This window comes from Gouania willdenowi, chromosome 1, assembly GCF_900634775.1.
Source record: "Gouania willdenowi chromosome 1, fGouWil2.1, whole genome shotgun sequence".
NCBI lineage: Eukaryota > Metazoa > Chordata > Actinopteri > Blenniiformes > Gobiesocidae > Gouania > Gouania willdenowi.
In genome coordinates this window covers 20499599-20517728 of record NC_041044.1, presented here as the reverse complement: position 1 = coordinate 20517728, position 18130 = coordinate 20499599, and the positions used below count along the sequence as shown (strand labels likewise).

Here is an 18130-nt window from a genome sequence, read left to right as displayed (position 1 = left end):
GATATTTATCACCTTACTAGTTAACATGTAGGATTTTTCTTTCTACTATTTTACTAGTACATGTTTCAGTGTTCTACTAGTAAACTAGTGCAGTCAAACACCTCACTAGTACAGGAAACTGAACTGTGATATAAAAAAACATCTAATATACTGTATGTTCAATTGGCTTTCCATACAAATGGGAAGAATAAAAACATGAAGGAAAAACTAAATAATCTGTTAATGGAGTAAACACTGCAATATGTTGCCCTTGCAGTTTCCCTGGTGGAAAACAAATCCCTCTTAAAAATACCTATATACTGTATGTACACTGAAAAAATATATAATGCTTTTGCTCCCATTTTTAATGAGCTGAACTCAAGATCTGAAGTTATTTCCTATATACACAAAATACCTATTTCTCTCAATATTGTTCACAAATCAGTTTAAATCTGTGATTAGCCCTATTCCCCACGGGATTAGTTTACCTAGGGACCACATGCTATTTGTAATAATTGCCTTAATCCCGTGCGAATCGGCTGTGTTAGTAATTTGTAAAGTAAAAATTCCCCCGCAAATTACCTACTATATTTTGCTGAACTCCGAGGTCCTGTGATAATACTAATCCAATGCAGATAGGCATCTCTGTGATTTGGACAGAAATAGGCAGGATCTGATGCGTGATAACGCATTGTTTTGGTTTCCAGTGTCTGAGTTTACCTCATCTGAGATCGATTATGAGCATATATGCGAGCATGCAACCCGAACTCTAACCTAATCCATTAAACTAATAAAACACCTGTTCGTTCACTTTGAAAACAAAAATAAACAAAACTGAATTCATATTATTATTTGGCAAAAATTCATTTTCCGGTAGTGTGCATGCGCATATATGCTTATAATCGAACTCAGTATGAGGTAAACTTAGACCGTGACACCAAAGAATGGAGGCTGCATTGGAGTGTTTAGAAAACCTTTTGGGTGTCGGGCCAGCAAAACCTTATCAGCACGTAACGTACGGCAACAAATCATCTGAGCTGTTACTTCTTTGTGTTGGCCTGGCTCTCATGGTGGTTTTAATCTGTCCAACAAACCTTCGTTGGGCACGGGCTGGCTAGCTTGTTGTTAGCTCACAGCGGTGATATCTTACAATAGCGGTGAGGCCAGCCTGTTTTATAAGCATTCATGCTAGCAGCTACACAATGCTAACCACGCAGTGAGCCGCACAGGACCACGTGTCATTGTTTCTTGGTTCTGAACCGGTCCACCAGTGACCTACAGTGTTTTACTGGTTTGTAGGAACTAGTTGTGGTGTTGAGGGCGGGACGATAAATGTCACTTACACAATGACTGTTTATGTATGTTTGTGTTATGTTTTGAAATTAAAAGAGTACAATCGATCCCAATTACACTCTTTAATAATACAGTTTATGCATGTTCTCCCTGTGCTTGTGATGGTCAGATGTGTCATCTTCCTAAAGCAATCCCAAATTATAAATGTTTGAGGGTGATATTTTTATTAATACTAACAAATAACAACCATATCAACAAAAATAGATAATAAAAACTGATACAAAACACAATACACAACATTGACAATCCAGAACTAAACAGAAAAAAACAAAAACAAAAACAAAATAAATTACAGGTCACTCAAAAGACACACTTTCAATATTTTGGGACTCTTAACAGCAGGTTTAGATTGTACAAACTGAACATTATTTTGGAAAACCAGGTTTCAGGGTAAATTTAGGGTACTGTGTTATTTCCTGTGGTCCATAAAAGAAGCACTTCCTCAGAATGTATAAAAAATGAACAAAAGCAATACCCGTACCTTTTAAAATAATGGTGAGAGAGGATTTATTATATTCTGAAACTTCCCCGGAACCTCGGCAGCTTAACATTGACAATATTTATTTTTGCGATAAAAAACCCCAAAAACTAACAAATTAATCAAACAACTACTAGCAAAATATTTTTTCCCTAATCAGACTAAAATTTTGAAGCTGGCCACGTAACTATAATAAGAACTAAATATTTAAACTTTCCACTCCCTCTAAAAGTTAAAGAATTCAACTTTAAAGTTTTAAATGACATTTATCCGACTAATAATTTTATTAGACTAAAATTCAGTAGAGAGTTGGAGGGCTGTATCTTCTGTGTCAGTGAAATAAAAAATTTAGAGCATCGTTTTTTTTAAACTGTACTGTGGTTCGTGAATTATGGAGCTGGCTGCGACTAAAGGGAATTAAATTATCCCCGCTAACGGTTGATTGTATTAAATGTGGTTACTTTTCTAAAAATAAAAAATATAGATTTTGTTCTTGGCAAATTTTCCATACATAAATGCCGTTTAAAATAAATAAATAAATAAAAACATCCTAGTTTTTTATTTTGGAAAAACCACTTTATTCTGCTTGTGAAATCCCTGAAAACTTTGAAAAATGAGGCTGCACTAAAATTATGTACACTGTTGGAGAATTGTATATTAATATAAATACCTCTTTCTGATAATGTATGTTCAACCTGTGAATATGACATGATTAAGTTGTTTTTATTATGTGCCTATGTTTGTGTATAATATAACTCATAATTATAACTTTCTATCTCATAATTATGACTTTCTTTCTCATAATTATGACTTTCTAACTCATAATTATGACTTTTCTTGGTGATTTTTTATTTTTTTGTGTGGCGGAAACTGGCTTCCATAGCGACACGAGAGAATTGTTGTTTAGCTAACTACCTTGGCAACTCGTTTTCGATTGTCCTAATTTAGAGAGAGAATTAACTCGTATACCTCACAGTGCAGTTACGAAGTTCACACTAATACACGTACCGGACCAGTCTGTTGTTACTGTTAAAGAAGTAGTGGAAAATGTCTGAAAGCGAAAACTACACGGATCAGTGGGAAGAACCAATGGAAGTTGAAGAAGTCGGTGGGGCAGAGGTAAAGAAAGACAGTCATTTTTCAGCTTTGTTTGTCATCTGAGCTGTTACTTATTTGTGTTGGCCTGGCTCTCATGGTGGTTTTAATCTGTCCAACAAAGCTTCGTTGGGTAACGGCTGGCTAGCTAGTTGTTAGCTCACAGCGGTGATATCTTACAATAGCGACGAGGCCAGCCTGTTTTATAAGCATTCATAATAATAATAATAATACATTTTATTTAAAGGCGCTTTTCGAGACACTCAAAGACACTTTACAGCATAAAAACAACAAGAAAATATGACAGAGAAAAGAAGTGAGTGAGTGAGTGGGTGGTTTAAATGTTGAAGGCTCACCCCAGGTTCTGTGCTTGGTCCTGGGGACAGTGAGGAGGTTTGCGTCTGACGAGCGGAGGCTGCGGGAGGGAGTGTAGGGGTGGAGCAGATCAGTGAGGTAGGAGGATGCCTGATTAAGGGCTTTATAGGTGAGAAGGAGGAGTTTGAATTCGATGCGCTGAGGAACGGGGAGCCAGTGGAGGTTTTGGAGGACAGGGGTGATGTGGTCACGGGAGCGGGTGTGGGTGAGGAGGCTGGCAGCTGCGTTTGGGATGTATTGGAGTTTATTTAGGAGTGTGGAGGTTGTACCAAAGAGGATGCTATTGCAGTAGTCAAGGCGGGATGTGATAAAGGCGTGAATTAGGGTTTCAGCGGCGGGGAAGGAAAGTGAAGGACGGAGACGACAGATGTTTTTGAGGTGATTTCATGATTTGTTTGATGTGGTGGTCAAAAATGATACCAAGGTTACGGCACTCAGAGGCGGGACACAGGGTAGAGTTATCAATGGTGAGGTGAAAGTCAGAGGCTGTTTGGGTGAGGGAGTTTGGACCAATGAGGAGTATGTCTGATTTATTACTGTTTAAGATAAGAAGTTTTCTTGGAGCCATGTTTTGATATCAGCTAGCAGCTATACAATGCTAACCACGCAGTGAGCTGCACAGGACCACGTGTCATTGTTTCTTGGTTCTGAACCGGTCCACCAGTGACCTACAGTGTTTTACTGGTTTGTAGGAACTAGTTGTGGTGTTGAGGGCGGGACGATAAATGTCCCTTACACAATGACTGTTTATGTATGTTTGTGTTATGTTTTGAAATTAAAAGAGTGCAATCGATCCCAATTACACTCTTTAATAATACAGTTTATGCATGTTCTCCCTGTGCTTGTGATGGTCAGATGTGTCATCTTCCTAAAGCAATCCCAAATTATAAATGTTTGAGGGTGATATTTTTATTAATACTAACAAATAACAACCATATCAACAAAAATAGATAACAAAAACTGATACAAAACACAATACACAACATTGACAATCCAGAACTAAACAGAAAAAAACAAAAACAAAATAAATTACAGGTCACTCAAAAGACACACTTTCAATATTTTGGGACTCTTAACAGCAGGTTTAGATTGTACAAACTTAACATTATTTTGGAAAACCAGGTTTCAGGGTAAATTTAGGGTACTGTGTTATTTCCTGTGGTCCATAAAAGAAGCACTTCCTCAGAATGTATAAAAAATGAACAAAAGCAATACCCGTACCTTTTAAAATAATGGTGAGAGAGGATTTATTATATTCTAAAACTTCCCCGGAACCTCGGCAGCTTAACATTGACAATATTTATTTTTGCGATAAAAAACCAAAAACTAACAAATTAATCAAACAACTACTAGCAAAATATTTTTTCCCTAATCAGACTAAAATTTTGAAGCTGGCCACGTAACTATAATAAGAACTAAATATTTAAACTTTCCACTCCCTCTAAAAGTTAAAGAATTCAACTTTAAAATTTTAAATGACATTTATCCGACTAATAATTTTATTAGACTAAAATTCAGTAGAGAGTTGGAGGGCTGTATCTTCTGTGTCAGTGAAATAAAAAATTTGGAGCATCGTTTTTTTTTTAAACTGTACTGTGGTTCGTGAATTATGGAGCTGGCTGCGACTAAAGGGAATTAAATTATCCCCGCTAATGGTTGATTGTATTAAATGTGGTTACTTTTCTAAAAATAAAAAATATAGATTTTGTTCTTGGCAAATTTTCCATACATAAATGTCGTTTAAAATAAATAAATAAATAAAAACATCCTAGTTTTTTATTTTGGAAAAACGACTTTATTCTGCTTGTGAAATCCCTGAAAACTTTGAAAAATGAGGCTGCAGTAAAATTATGTACACTGTTGGAGAATTGTATGTTAATATAAATACCTCTTTCTGATAATGTATGTTCAACCTGTGAATATGACATGATTAAGTTGTTTTTATTATGTGCCTATGTTTGTGTATAATATAACTCATAATTATAACTTTCTATCTCATAATTATGACTTTCTTTCTCATAATTATGACTTTCTAACTCATAATTATGACTTTTCTTGGTGATTTTTTATTTTTTTGTGTGGCGGAAACTGGCTTCCATAGCGACACGAGAGAATTGTTGTTTAGCTAACTACCTTGGCAACTCGTTTTCGATTGTCCTAATTTAGAGAGAGAATTCACTCGTATACCTCACAGTGCAGTTACGAAGTTCACACTAATACACGTACCGGACCAGTCTGTTGTTACTGTTAAAGAAGTAGTGGAAAATGTCTGAAAGCGAAAACTACACGGATCAGCGGGAAGAACCATCGGAAGTTGAAGAAGTCGGTGGGGCAGAGGTAAAGAAAGACAGTCATTTATCAGCTTTGTTTGTCATCTGAGCTGTTACTTATTTGTGTTGGCCTGGCTCTCATGGTGGTTTTAATCTGTCCAACAAAGCTTCGTTGGGTAACGGCTGGCTAGCTAGTTGTTAGCTCACAGCGGTGATATCTTACAATAGCGACGAGGCCAGCCTGTTTTATAAGCATTCATAATAATAATAATAATACATTTTATTTAAAGGCGCTTTTCGAGACACTCAAAGACACTTTACAGCATAAAAACAACAAGAAAATATGACAGAGAAAAGAAGTGAGTGAGTGGGTGAGTGGTTTAAATGTTGAAGGCTCACCCCAGGTTCTGTGCTTGGTCCTGGTGACAGTGAGGAGGTTTGCGTCTGAGGAGCGGAGGCTGCGGGAGGGAGTATAGGGGTGGAGCAGATCAGTGAGGTAGGAGGATGCCTGATTAAGGGCTTTATAGGTGAGACGGAGGAGTTTGAATTCGATGCGCTGAGGAACGGGGAGCCAGTGGAGGTTTTGGAGGACAGGGGTGATGTGGTCACGGGAGCGGGTGTGGGTGAGGAGGCGGGCAGCTGCGTTTGGGATGTATTGGAGTTTATTTAGGAGTGTGGAGGTTGTACCAAAGAGGATGCTATTGCAGTAGTCAAGGCGGGATGTGATAAAGGCGTGAATTAGGGTTTCAGCGGCGGGGAAGGAAAGTGAAGGACGGAGACGACAGATGTTTTTGAGGCGATTTCATGATTTGTTTGATGTGGTGGTCAAAAATTAAAGATTAAAGATTAAATCGGGGCTTTCGCCTTTAATTGGCCATGTAATGTTTAGTACATTATTGGAATTTGTCTTCTGCACTTAACCCATCCCTGAGGAGCAGTCGGCAGCCATTTTGCGGCGCCTGGGGAGCAGTTCGGGGTTAAGGGACTTGCTCAACATCCCACAGTGACGGCCCCGGTGAGGCTTGAACCGGCAACCCTCCGATTACAAGCCCAGCGTCCTTAACCACTAGGCCACCACTCCCAAACCACTAGGCCACCACTCCCGAGATGATACCAAGGTTACGGCACTCAGAGGCGGGACACAGGGTAGAGTTATCAATGGTGAGGTGAAAGTCAGAGGCTGTTTGGGTGAGGGAGTTTGGACCAATGAGGAGTATGTCTGATTTATTACTGTTTAAGATAAGAAGTTTTCTTGGAGCCATGTTTTGTTATCAGCTAGCAGCTATACAATGCTAACCACACAGTGAGCCGCACAGGACCACGTGCCATTGTTTCTTGGTTCTGAACCGGTCCACCAGTGACCTACAGTGTTTTACTGGTTTGTAGGAACTAGTTGTGGTGTTGAGGGCGGGTTGATAAGCCCGGTGTGTCCCTTTGTTTTCGTGGGGCTACTGGTGGCAGAGAGACGGGGAAGCTACTGAGCTGTTTAGCCTTCTGTTCTGTGAACTAATATCAGTACATTTCTAAATAGCGACATTTATAAAACCATTAGTTTTCCCTTATGATCCCCAACAGATGATGCTAAGGAAAGTTAAAAATAAATACAAATATTGAAACAAATCTATCTACTACAAAGTACGCCACATATTTTCGAAAAATATTGTTTATCCATCATTTTAGATGTTAAGACTCAGTAACTACTGTGGTGTAATTTAGTGACAAAGATTTAATTCTCGATTGCTCTGTGTTTGTGCTACTTGGCTATGCTGAAATTATAACCTTGCATTTTAATGACACTTATAATATAATTTCAAGGATCTGACACATATTGGTGTGTGTGTGTGTGAGGGCTGAACAATTTTGGAAAATAATCTAATTGCGATTATTTATTTATTTTTCTCTCAATATCGCGATTTGATACGCAATTATTTTTCCAAGGGCCTCTTGTCATGTATTTTTCAATGAACACAAGCAATAAATCAATCTGTTTCATAATAAACTATTTCAGATTTATTTAGACTTAAATAAATATAAAATATACATTTTAAAGCACAGATTACAACAAAAAAAAGCCAACAAATCTGTGGCTTTACCTCTTCAACATATCTAACTAACTTTATGTTTCATGAAACATGTCTGCTGTGTATATATGTATCTCAATTATTTTGTGCTTTTGTCCGGTTTCACAAGCTTGATGTAACGAAATATCTTTTAGTGCACGTTGGAATATTTACATTTTGAATGCCAAATAAAAGTCTATTTTACGTTAAATAAACATTAGATTTGTATGGCCTTTTAATGACTTATTTTTCATTTATATTTTTGCATGCATTGGTCAAACATACCCTCACTTATAGTATTTCCATAAATCTTTTAAAGGAGAAGACTGACTCCTCAGATGCTGGAAAAGATTCCTCTTCTGATGCTGGTCCTGATGGACAAGATGCATCGTCCTCCCCTTCGTCTTCTCAACTCAAAGATGTTTCCCCAGGATATGAAGAGAAAGTGGTAAGTAAACATTGTTTTTTTCTCCTACATTAATTTTCACCTTTGTCTCCGATAGACAAACTAACCAGCCCTTGTTCCTGCAGCAAACAGACCGGAGCAACAGATTTGAGTATCTGTTGAAGCAAACTGAGCTCTTTGCTCACTTTATCCAACCAACGGCCCAGAAGACCCCGACCTCACCGCTAAAAATGAAGCCAGGACATCCTCGTATCAAGAAAGATGAGAAACAGAACCTTCTGTCGGCTGGAGAGTGAGTGTTATAGTCACTGCAGAATCACAGAATCATTTCTACCCAGAAGATTTACTTATAAAGCTTAAAAACAGGTGTAATATTTCTTTGGTTAATAGCAACCATCATCGCCGCACAGAGCAGGAGGAAGATGAAGAGCTGCTCAGTGAGAGCACAAAGACTACTAATGTGTGCACTTGCTTCGATGACTCTCCCTCCTGTAAGCTACAGTCTTAATTATGTTAAGAACCGGTGACAAACTGCTTTGCAGGCAAAACCAGCTCATATGATAATCTGTATTTTCGATTCTTCTGCAGATGTCAAGTCTGGAAAAATGAGGGACTACCAGGTCCGTGGTTTGAACTGGCTCATATCTTTGTATGAAAATGGAATCAACGGCATCCTGGCTGACGAAATGGTACTTAGTTTATTTCCTGCTACTGCTTGTTTTATATCAGTGTTTATATGATTTTAAAGTAGGGATGTAACGATTCACTCAACTCCCGATACGATTCGATTCACGATACTGGGTTCACGATACGATTTTCTCACGATTTATTTTATAAAATGGGAATGTTGACAAATGACTGAAAAATATTCCTTTATTTTTTTGGGGAAAATACTATACTATTTTCCTTTTATTTTTCATTGTCAAAAGAATCCCTTGATAAACTATTCAAAATGATGCAATTTAACTAAAAATAAATCTTGAATGAAATAAATAAAGGAATAATACAAATGAAGAAGCCTATTAGTTTAAATTCTGGTTCTATAATAAACAATTCAAAACTGCGTAATAGTTCTTTTTCTTTTTAAATGTGCAACTGAAAATGTATTTTGTGCCTTAACAATTGGACTTTTAAAAAAAAAACAAAAAAAAAACCCAGTCATTTTACTGTGTTTACGTCAGATATTTGTTTAGACCAGCAGAGGGCGCTGGTAACCCAGTGGTCGGTTGGCATGCAGTTATTCCACCAGTGAAGAAGAGAAGCTATGCTAGCAGACAGAGTTAATAGCAAAACCTGACTTTTACAGATATTCACGTAATATTACAGATATTCTTTTGGTGCTAAAGGAGTAGAGAATCATTTATGAGCATGTTTAACAGTAAATGGCAGCCAGAAAGAAAATAGTAGCAGATTCCGCCCGTCACGTCCGCTTCTGGAAGGATTAATATATAGCGCCCTCTGCTGGTTAAAAAAAGTACTGCGATTCAATTTTCAGAGCATCGATGTGAACCGAGGTACCTATGAATCGATTTTTAACTGCCTTACGATTAATCGTTACATCTCTATTTTAAAGTAATTTCTGTGGTTTTCTGTGCAGTTACTCATCAATATATTTGTTTTAATTTCCTTCAGGGTTTGGGAAAGACCCTCCAAACCATTTCCCTGCTTGGTTACATGAAGCACTACAGAAACATTCCGGGTCCACACATGGTCCTCGTTCCTAAGTCAACGCTCTATAACTGGATGAATGAGTTTCATCGCTGGGTGCCTTCCCTTCGTGCTGTCTGTCTGATTGGAGACAGAGACAAGAGAGTAAGGAGTGTTGCCTCTTTATGGCTGGAAATGAAAGAAATCACACATAGTTTTTGATGCATTATTCCATAATGAGCTTATAAAAATCATTATGAAATTGTCATTTTTCATTAAGACCGCTTTGATCCGAGACGTGCTGCTGCCCGGTGAGTGGGACGTTTGTGTAACGTCATACGAGATGCTCATCATTGAAAAGGCCGTGTTAAAGAAGTTCAACTGGAGATACCTGGTCATCGATGAGGCTCACAGGATCAAGAATGAGAAGTCAAAGGTTAGAGAGTTTAGTAATTAAACTTGAAAAAATTCACGTCTGCACTCATCTCTAATACACTGTGGAGAGAGAAATTAACCTGTTTTTTTGGTTTTTAATAGCTGTCAGAAATTGTGCGTGAGTTTAAAACCACCAATCGTTTGCTGTTGACTGGAACTCCCCTGCAAAACAACCTCCATGAACTCTGGGCTCTGCTGAACTTCCTGCTGCCAGATGTTTTTAATTCTTCAGAGGTGAACATGACAAAATATTAGAAATAGTTGCTTAAGTTAAAAGGTGCTTAATCATTGGGTGACTAATTCTTTCTTTTGTTTTTTCATTCTCAGGACTTTGATTCCTGGTTTGACACGAACAACTGTTTGGGTGATACTAAGCTGGTTGAACGTCTTCACACTGTACGTATTTAATGCCTGAAATAGATATTTCTAGCTGTGAAAAGTAAAGCACCACTGAAAATGATTTAAAATAAATCTTGTGCAGGTTCTGCGTCCTTTCCTTCTGCGTCGTATCAAAGCTGACGTGGAGAAGACTCTTTTGCCTAAAAAAGAGATCAAGATGTATGTGGGCCTGAGCAAGATGCAACGAGAATGGTAACTGTTCTTAATTGATTTTTTAAAATTTTCCCTAAGCATCTTTGTATTTAACCTGTGCGTTTTAATGGTGATGTTCCCACTCTTTCTTTCAGGTACACCAAGATTCTGATGAAGGACATTGACATTCTGAACTCTGCGGGAAAAATGGATAAGATGCGTCTGCAAAACGTCCTCATGCAACTGAGGAAGTGCTGCAACCACCCGTACCTGTTTGACGGGGCCGAACCAGGTCCCCCATACACAACTGACCTCCACCTGGTGGTAAACAGTGGCAAGATGGCGGTTCTGGACAAGCTGCTGCCCAAACTTAAGGAGCAGGGTATGTAAATCATCTGAAAAGTTTAAAAACCACTTCATGAATTACTAGAAAAATACAGCGACAAAGTGAGAATGAATATCAAGTGGATATTGTTTGTTGGAACTTTGTAGGTTCGCGTGTGCTCATCTTCAGTCAGATGACCAGGGTGCTGGACATCTTGGAGGACTACTGCATGTGGAGGAACTATGGTTACTGTCGTCTGGATGGTCAGACGCCACACGAAGAGAGACAGGTAATCATTACTTTAATAAGCACGTATATATATTTGTTACAGTTGGCGTGCACTGTAGCTGTTCCCGCTCAACGTTTTTGAAGCCAAAATACGGCACTTAGGGGCACTTCTATCTCGCAAATTTGACATAATTTGGAGAGTCTGCGCAGTAGGGTCTGGCAGGAAAGCTCTGGTAACACGCCCCGCCCATTTAGCATACTGCCCTGATGAGTTACACAAGCCCAGCTACGCCAAGAACATAAGTATTTTTCCCGCTGGAAATTCTACCAACAAGTTATTCAGATTATAGAAGTTAGTACAAAACCACAATATATTTCAACTCAAATACAGTATCTAGTTAAATGTCGTTTCGGCTTTTCTACACGACGTAACTGCTATTCATGAAGAGAGCTACGCAAGATCTGCGGCTGTCAATCATTGTCAGTTGATGTCAAGTCCCATTTTTTTTAACCTTAAATAAGTTATTCAAAACAAACTTCACAGAAAAATGAGCAAATGAACACAATGTTGGGTGAAAATAACTAATGATCACAGCAGAGTTTAGGTTTGAAAAAAAAATTATATGATGAGTATTTTAACTTTACAGTTTAACCAACATCCCATCTGTTTTCATTGAGGAGGTGGGGTTTATGACCTATACTGCAGCCAGTCAGCAGGGGGAGCTCTAAAAATAAAAGCTTCACTTCCCTGGGAGCTTGTCCCATTCATTCTTTTTACATTCTATGGTTGGATACTGGAATCTTTGGATGAGTTGATCATCAGCAGTTTATTTTATTTATTTTTTTACATTTGCAGATCTCCATCAATGCATTCAATGAGCCGAACAGTTCAAAGTTCCTCTTCATGCTGAGCACCAGGGCCGGTGGTCTTGGGATTAATCTGGCGACGGCTGATGTGGTCATTCTCTACGACTCAGACTGGAATCCCCAAGTGGACCTGCAGGCCATGGTCAGTGGTAGTAATGTGATGAGCAGTAGCAGATATTTTTTTTCAGGCACGATGATTTGTAATCAATATGTAAATTTCCTCATCAGGACCGAGCTCACAGGATTGGTCAGCAGAAGCAGGTTCGCGTTTTCCGCTTCATCACAGAAAACACGGTGGAAGAAAGGATTGTAGAAAGAGCTGAGATGAAACTTCGCTTGGACTCTATTGTCATTCAGCAAGGTAATGTGCTGTCCATCACACAATATGGAGGAAATAATGTGAATGAATCTAATTTTCCATTGGATGAATATGTATTTTTATTCGCCTCGTGTCTGTGGAGTTGCTCAAACATTAATTGATATTTTGTTATATTTATGTACTTTTATTTTGCAGGACGACTGGTGGATCCCAGTGCAAACAAACTGGGCAAAGATGAGATGCTCTCCATCATCCGTCACGGCGCCACACACGTGTTTTCTTCCAAAGAGAGCGAAATCACAGACGATGACATCGATGCTATCCTGGAGCGCGGTAAACGGAAGGTAAGTGTTAACGACTCAGATCATTTGCTTCTTCAAAGGGCCTTCATCATGATGTGTCACTTTATACTGCCATGTTTTTATGTGCCAGACTATGGAGATGAAGGAGAAGCTGTCTACACTGGGAGAGAGTTCTCTGAGGAACTTCACCATGGACACAGAGAACAGCAGCGTGTACACATTTGAAGGAGAGGACTACAGAGAGAAGAAGAAGGTAATGAAGCGGTTTCAGCAAGATTTCTTTTTGTCTTTTTCAATAATATGTTAGGGTTTCACTTATTCAGACAACTGCCACACAGGCACATTTATTAACAAAAAGCTACACATTATGTGCCACTTTTGGCTTTTTCTCCGATGAGGGACAGCATGTGTGAGTGAGTTCTGTAGTGTGGCTTGTTAAGGGAAAGATCTGAGTTAGTACACAGTCAGAAATCCATCTAACTGAGCTTTTTATGCTGTTCTGAGAAGTAGTGAAAGCAGCGACTCCTAAAACAAGTATTCTTAAACCAAAAAAAGCTATAAATGTGTGTGTCTGTGTATATATATATATATGCAATATTAGTTTTCTACATTGCCAAAATAGAAAATTTGATATATCTTAACTCTCAATATATCGGCCATTTCTACTCCTGACATGTTTCAACTGGCAATTGCCAGTTTTTGTCAGAGGCGTCTGCTGATCGCTTTGATGTTTTTTTTTTTCAAGTTTTTTTTGCAGGAATTACTATGTGTAATTCAGGTAAATTTTAAAGGAAACATCAAAGTGATCAACGGATGCCTCTGACGAAAACTGGCAGTTGTCAGTCAAAACATGCCAGGAGATCAAAGTGAATTTCTGAATGAACAGTTGTCTGAATAAATGAAACCTTAACATATTTGGTTATGAATCAGGCAAACAGTATCATCTCGTCTGGACCAGTCGTTTCTGCTCTCAGCTTCTTCTTTTTTTTAATGAGGCTTGTCTCTGGTTTGATCACATCCAGGTCATCACGAACTGGATTGAACCACCTAAGAGAGACAGGAAGGCCAATTACGCTGTGGATGCTTATTTCAGAGAAGCTCTGAGAGTCAGTGAGCCGAAAGCACCCAAGGTAAAACCTCCTCAGACTTAAATCATTTTTATGGTGTCAGTTGAAGGAAGGGATACAATTTTTGAATATGATGGATGGTTTGTTTTTGTTAGGCTCCTCGTCCTCCCAAGCAGCCAAATGTTCAGGACTTCCAGTTCTTCCCACCACGTCTTTTTGAGCTTCTCGAAAAGGAATTTCTGTTTTACAGAAAAACTATTGGATATAAGGTACAAGTGGTAACATGGTTTTTTTTTCCACTTAGATAAATGTTTTTAATATTTAGTGACGTCCCTTCATTGATCCATGTGTTTGTCTCGTTAGGTTCCCCGTAACCCAGACTTGCCAAACTCAGCGCAGGTCCAGAAAGAAGAGCAGGCGAAGATCGATGAAGCTGAGGCTCTATCTGAGGAAGAGCTGGAGGAGAAGGAGGCTCTTTTACAGCAGGTACAGTTTTATTTTGCTGATGCAGATGAAGTCAATCTTGAGTCCTTCTCAAGCACTTTGTTGCTGACCTACAATAAATGTATTGCAGGGATTTACTATTTGGAACAAACGTGACTTTAACCAGTTTATCAAAGCCAATGAGAAGTGGGGAAGAGATGATATCGAGAACATTGCCCGAGAGGTCGAAGGAAAGACTCCAGAGGAAGTCATGGAATATTCTGGTAATACACTTTTTTCAATAAATAATTTTTTCAGTCCACACAGAAAGCATCATTTGACCCCGTTTGGATATTTTTCAGCTGTTTTCTGGGAACGCTGCAATGAACTGCAAGATATTGAGAAGATCATGGCCCAGATAGAAAGAGGAGAAGCCAGGATCCAGAGGAGGATCAGCATAAAGAAAGCTCTGGATTCAAAGGTAAAGAGTCTGTCAATAAACTCTCAGTTCTGTTTCACTTTTCCTATGAAACATGATTATTTATTATGTTTCTCACCTACTCTTACAAAGATTGGACGCTACAAGGCACCCTTCCATCAGCTGCGTATATCTTATGGCACTAACAAAGGCAAGAACTACACAGAGGAAGAGGATCGTTTCCTCATCTGTATGCTCCACAAGCTTGGCTTCGACAAAGAGAGCGTCTATGATGAGCTTCGTCAGTGCATCCGACGCTCGCCACAGTTTCGCTTCGACTGGTTTCTCAAATCCAGGACCTCCATGGTGAGTTTGCACTAAATAACTTTCCCGTTATAGTTGTGTTTACTTTTCGCTTCTCATTCCATGATCAACATTGTAATGTTTTGTATGTAGGACCTTCAGAGGCGCTGCAACACTCTGATCACACTAATTGAAAGAGAGAACATGGAGCTGGAGGAGCGCGAGAAGGCTGAGAAAAAGAAAAGGGGCCCAAAGACCGGATCTGTAAGTTTCCATTTCATCTCACAAAATGTGTTGTTTAATAGCAATGTAGCACCACAGCTTTGACCTCATCTTTCCTAATAACTTCATTTCTTTTTCAGGCACAGAAACGAAAGTCGGAGGGAACTCAAGGCGGGTGCAGAAAAAAATTGAAGTTGTGAAGTTGATTGAGTTCTTTCATGTTCCTTTGTTAAGTCAAAAATAAAATAAAGTTTTTTAATAGAAGTAATTGTGCGTTCTTTCTGAATAAGACTGCTTCAAAAACAGTCATTTGTATTCAGGACTATAAGTCTTCATCCATCTAAATAGTAGTAGTGATTAGACCAGTAACTTTACCATCAAATAACATATTACAACTATTCATCACCTGTTGAATATGATCTTTAAAGCACGGTTTCAGACTTGATCAACAAACACTTAAGAGCTCGTATTCAAGTTTCACCAGGGTGTTATATAATTTTGCTAATGTCATATACAAAATATATTGTATATGTTTTCAGCCACATTCATCTGACCAAGTGTAAAAAATATTCTTAAAAGACTAAAATAACATTTACAATCAATCCCTTTCAATGACACCATATAGGCACAGTAATCAACAGTAGGCACATCAGGAGAATTTCCAAACATAACATTATCATTCATTAAAGCTGCTATCTGGAGTTTCTGAGAGAACGTCTTGATGTCCCACCCTCAACAGCTCTATTTCCTCCCACTGCCAATCTACCAGAAGCTATGCCTCTACGTTTGTGCACGCGCATAGCGGAACATAACAAAGTCATATAACTACAAAACCTACACATTTATTGTTAGGGTGCCATAACTTTTGATTAAAACATGTTTATTACTTTCCATGAGAAATGGCGCCAAATGCTGGTCTGTTCGGGATCTTTTTAAAAGCAGCAAGTCCCTTCATCTTTGAAAAGCAGCTCCGAGATAAATTCTGTTGCGGTCACGAAAACGTTTACCTGCCAGATTTGTAGTCGGATTTTTCTTTTGTCGTTTAGTAGAAGCTTTGTACTTGTAGCGCATTTGGCAATCGTGGAATGGGTAACTTTGGAGTTTTGAAACGCTCCTCCATGACGCTATGCTGCTGAGTGATATACCTGTTTGAGACGCACGTCTTCGTTTCCGTGCAGCACACACATTCACTTTGATTGACAGTCCTCCTTCCAGGAAGTCGAAGCCTGTTGGCTGAGCGCACTTGGCGATCATTTCCATTTGTATAGGGGTCTATCGGACGAAGGAGGGACTTATATACATTAATGTATTTGAGTGACCACCGGCAGTAGACCATAGGAAAAGACTAGTTAGGTATTTTTTTGCATTTCAAAAGATTTCTCAGAAACTCCTGATATTAGCTTTAAGGTATGTTTCTGTTAACATTCACTCCATTCCATCTGCTCTCCACACAAAATAGTCTAAACTTTTTTTTCAAAGCTAAGGAGTGTGCACATTATTATCAAGGATGGGATTTACTCACAAAAACCTTCCTTTTATGGCATTGCATGCATTTGCAATACTTTACAGTTTACAACTTGACCACCCCTGATCTAGAGGAGTAAGCACGTACCAATGTAGCTTTCTGTAGCTTGTAATGGGTTCATTTCGGTGCTACATAAGTTGGGTAACGAAGGCACAGTGGTGAGAAAAGACCATCAAAGTCACTTTAAAATGAGACGTGCAAGGTTTAAACCTCCGAGCTGTCTGAGCTCTTCCACATACTTGCAGAGCTGTGACTGTAGCCGCCATAGGCAGCGGAGGAAGAAGTAGAGTATGAAGAATACTGCTTCTTCTTTTCCTTCTTCTTGCGCCTCAGCAGCACAATGACGATGATGGTTATGATGCAGAGGAGGAGGATCAGACCTGCAATGCCTACCAGCATTGGTAGGGTGGACGAGTCGGCCGGTTCTCTGCTGGAACCCTCCAGCAGGGGCCTCTCCAGGTGAGGTTCTTGGTTAGGGGACCAGGGTTGGCGTTGGCTGACCACCATGCGGTCAGTCCGGTCAAGAGCAATGTGCTGTATGTTGGTGCCACGGCTTTTTTCCACGCCAATATCCCGAGCCAGAGCGGGACCAGATGGAACAGGGGCTGCACGACGCTGGCGGGAGACTAGATTGGGGGTGTGGGGCTGCTCTAAAGAGGAGAGACTGTGATGGAGGTACTCCAAGCTGCGCTTGCCAATGTTGCGGTTGGCATTTTCTCTTGAGCGTAGGGTGTAGATTGTGTGGATGAACCATTCTCGCCCAGCAGCCACCTGAAAAAAACTTATGTTAAATCATTTTTCCCGTCTGAATCAGGTAATCCAGTTAGGGGTATCCGATCCAATATGCGATATCGGTCCGATACCAGCAAAAAAGACTATTGGATTATATCAGGCTGCATCTAAAATCGCCGATGTAAGCACTCTGGTACATAATTAGTTTGTATCACATTTGTTGAGGTCATTTTTCAGGGTTTTCTGAATTGTAAAATGTTTTATTTTTATTGTTCAATTATTGAATAATCTTATGTTTAAGAATAAAATTTATGTAATCATTGGGTAATTAAGCAATATCACATGAGAGAGAGTGCTGGTGTGCTGAAATATCAGCACTGGTGTGATGGTGTCAGGCATTAGGCAAAGTGCCGTAGATAATCACACCAGTGGTGATAATTCACCTCATGTTGCTTTTACACAACAGTTCTACAAACACATTTTATTAGTTAATAGTAATAAGTGACAAGAGATTATGATTTATCGGTATTTAGATCAGCTGTACAGCGAAGTGATATGATCTGTAAGAAGTCCTGGTGCTGTTAATACTCTATTTCAGCACTTGGAATGTCTGGTGTCCACAATCAAAATACTTAGTCATAACTAACTGTTGTACAATAATAAATAAGTTCGTTTTTCCTCATATTCACTGATGATGACTGTTGTTCTCTGAGTAATATTACTTGATCAAGCATTTTCTAACATTCCACGCTACAAATGAAGAAATAAAA

The 18130-nt window shown here is 39.1% G+C and overlaps 2 protein-coding genes across 11 annotated transcripts in view; one reads left to right on the top strand and one right to left on the bottom strand.

Moving 5' to 3' along the window:
- Positions 1 to 18130, bottom strand: part of LOC114464526 (FRAS1-related extracellular matrix protein 2-like) — an 85635-nt gene that overhangs the window by 24900 nt on the left and 42605 nt on the right. The window contains exon 24 of one of the 3 annotated variants that reach the window (XM_028448802.1): positions 16833 to 17399. The exons of the other annotated variants lie outside the window; for them this stretch is intronic. Within the exon in view, the coding sequence (XP_028304603.1) occupies positions 16833 to 17399 (567 nt within the window). Of the gene's footprint in view, positions 1 to 16832; positions 17400 to 18130 lie in introns of those variants that run through there. 3 annotated transcript variants of the gene reach the window in all.
- On the top strand, positions 2839 to 15368 carry LOC114464561 (SWI/SNF-related matrix-associated actin-dependent regulator of chromatin subfamily A member 5). 8 transcript variants are annotated; one of them, XM_028448897.1, is made up of 24 exons: positions 2839 to 2929; positions 7930 to 8058; positions 8142 to 8308; positions 8407 to 8507; positions 8605 to 8705; positions 9649 to 9828; positions 9944 to 10099; positions 10201 to 10332; positions 10426 to 10494; positions 10580 to 10689; positions 10785 to 11011; positions 11122 to 11243; positions 12039 to 12191; positions 12278 to 12410; positions 12564 to 12712; positions 12801 to 12923; positions 13693 to 13800; positions 13893 to 14006; positions 14101 to 14223; positions 14312 to 14444; positions 14523 to 14641; positions 14732 to 14944; positions 15035 to 15145; positions 15244 to 15368. In XM_028448897.1, the coding sequence occupies exons 1-24, from the start codon at positions 2858 to 2860 to the stop codon at positions 15301 to 15303; spliced, it is 3105 nt and encodes a 1034-aa protein (XP_028304698.1). In that variant the 5' UTR covers positions 2839 to 2857; the 3' UTR covers positions 15304 to 15368. The 8 variants fall into 8 exon arrangements, with proteins under 8 accessions (XP_028304698.1, XP_028304682.1, XP_028304742.1 ...); XM_028448905.1 differs by lacking the exon at positions 2839 to 2929 and adding an exon at positions 5487 to 5617; XM_028448881.1 differs by having other exon boundaries at positions 15035 to 15246.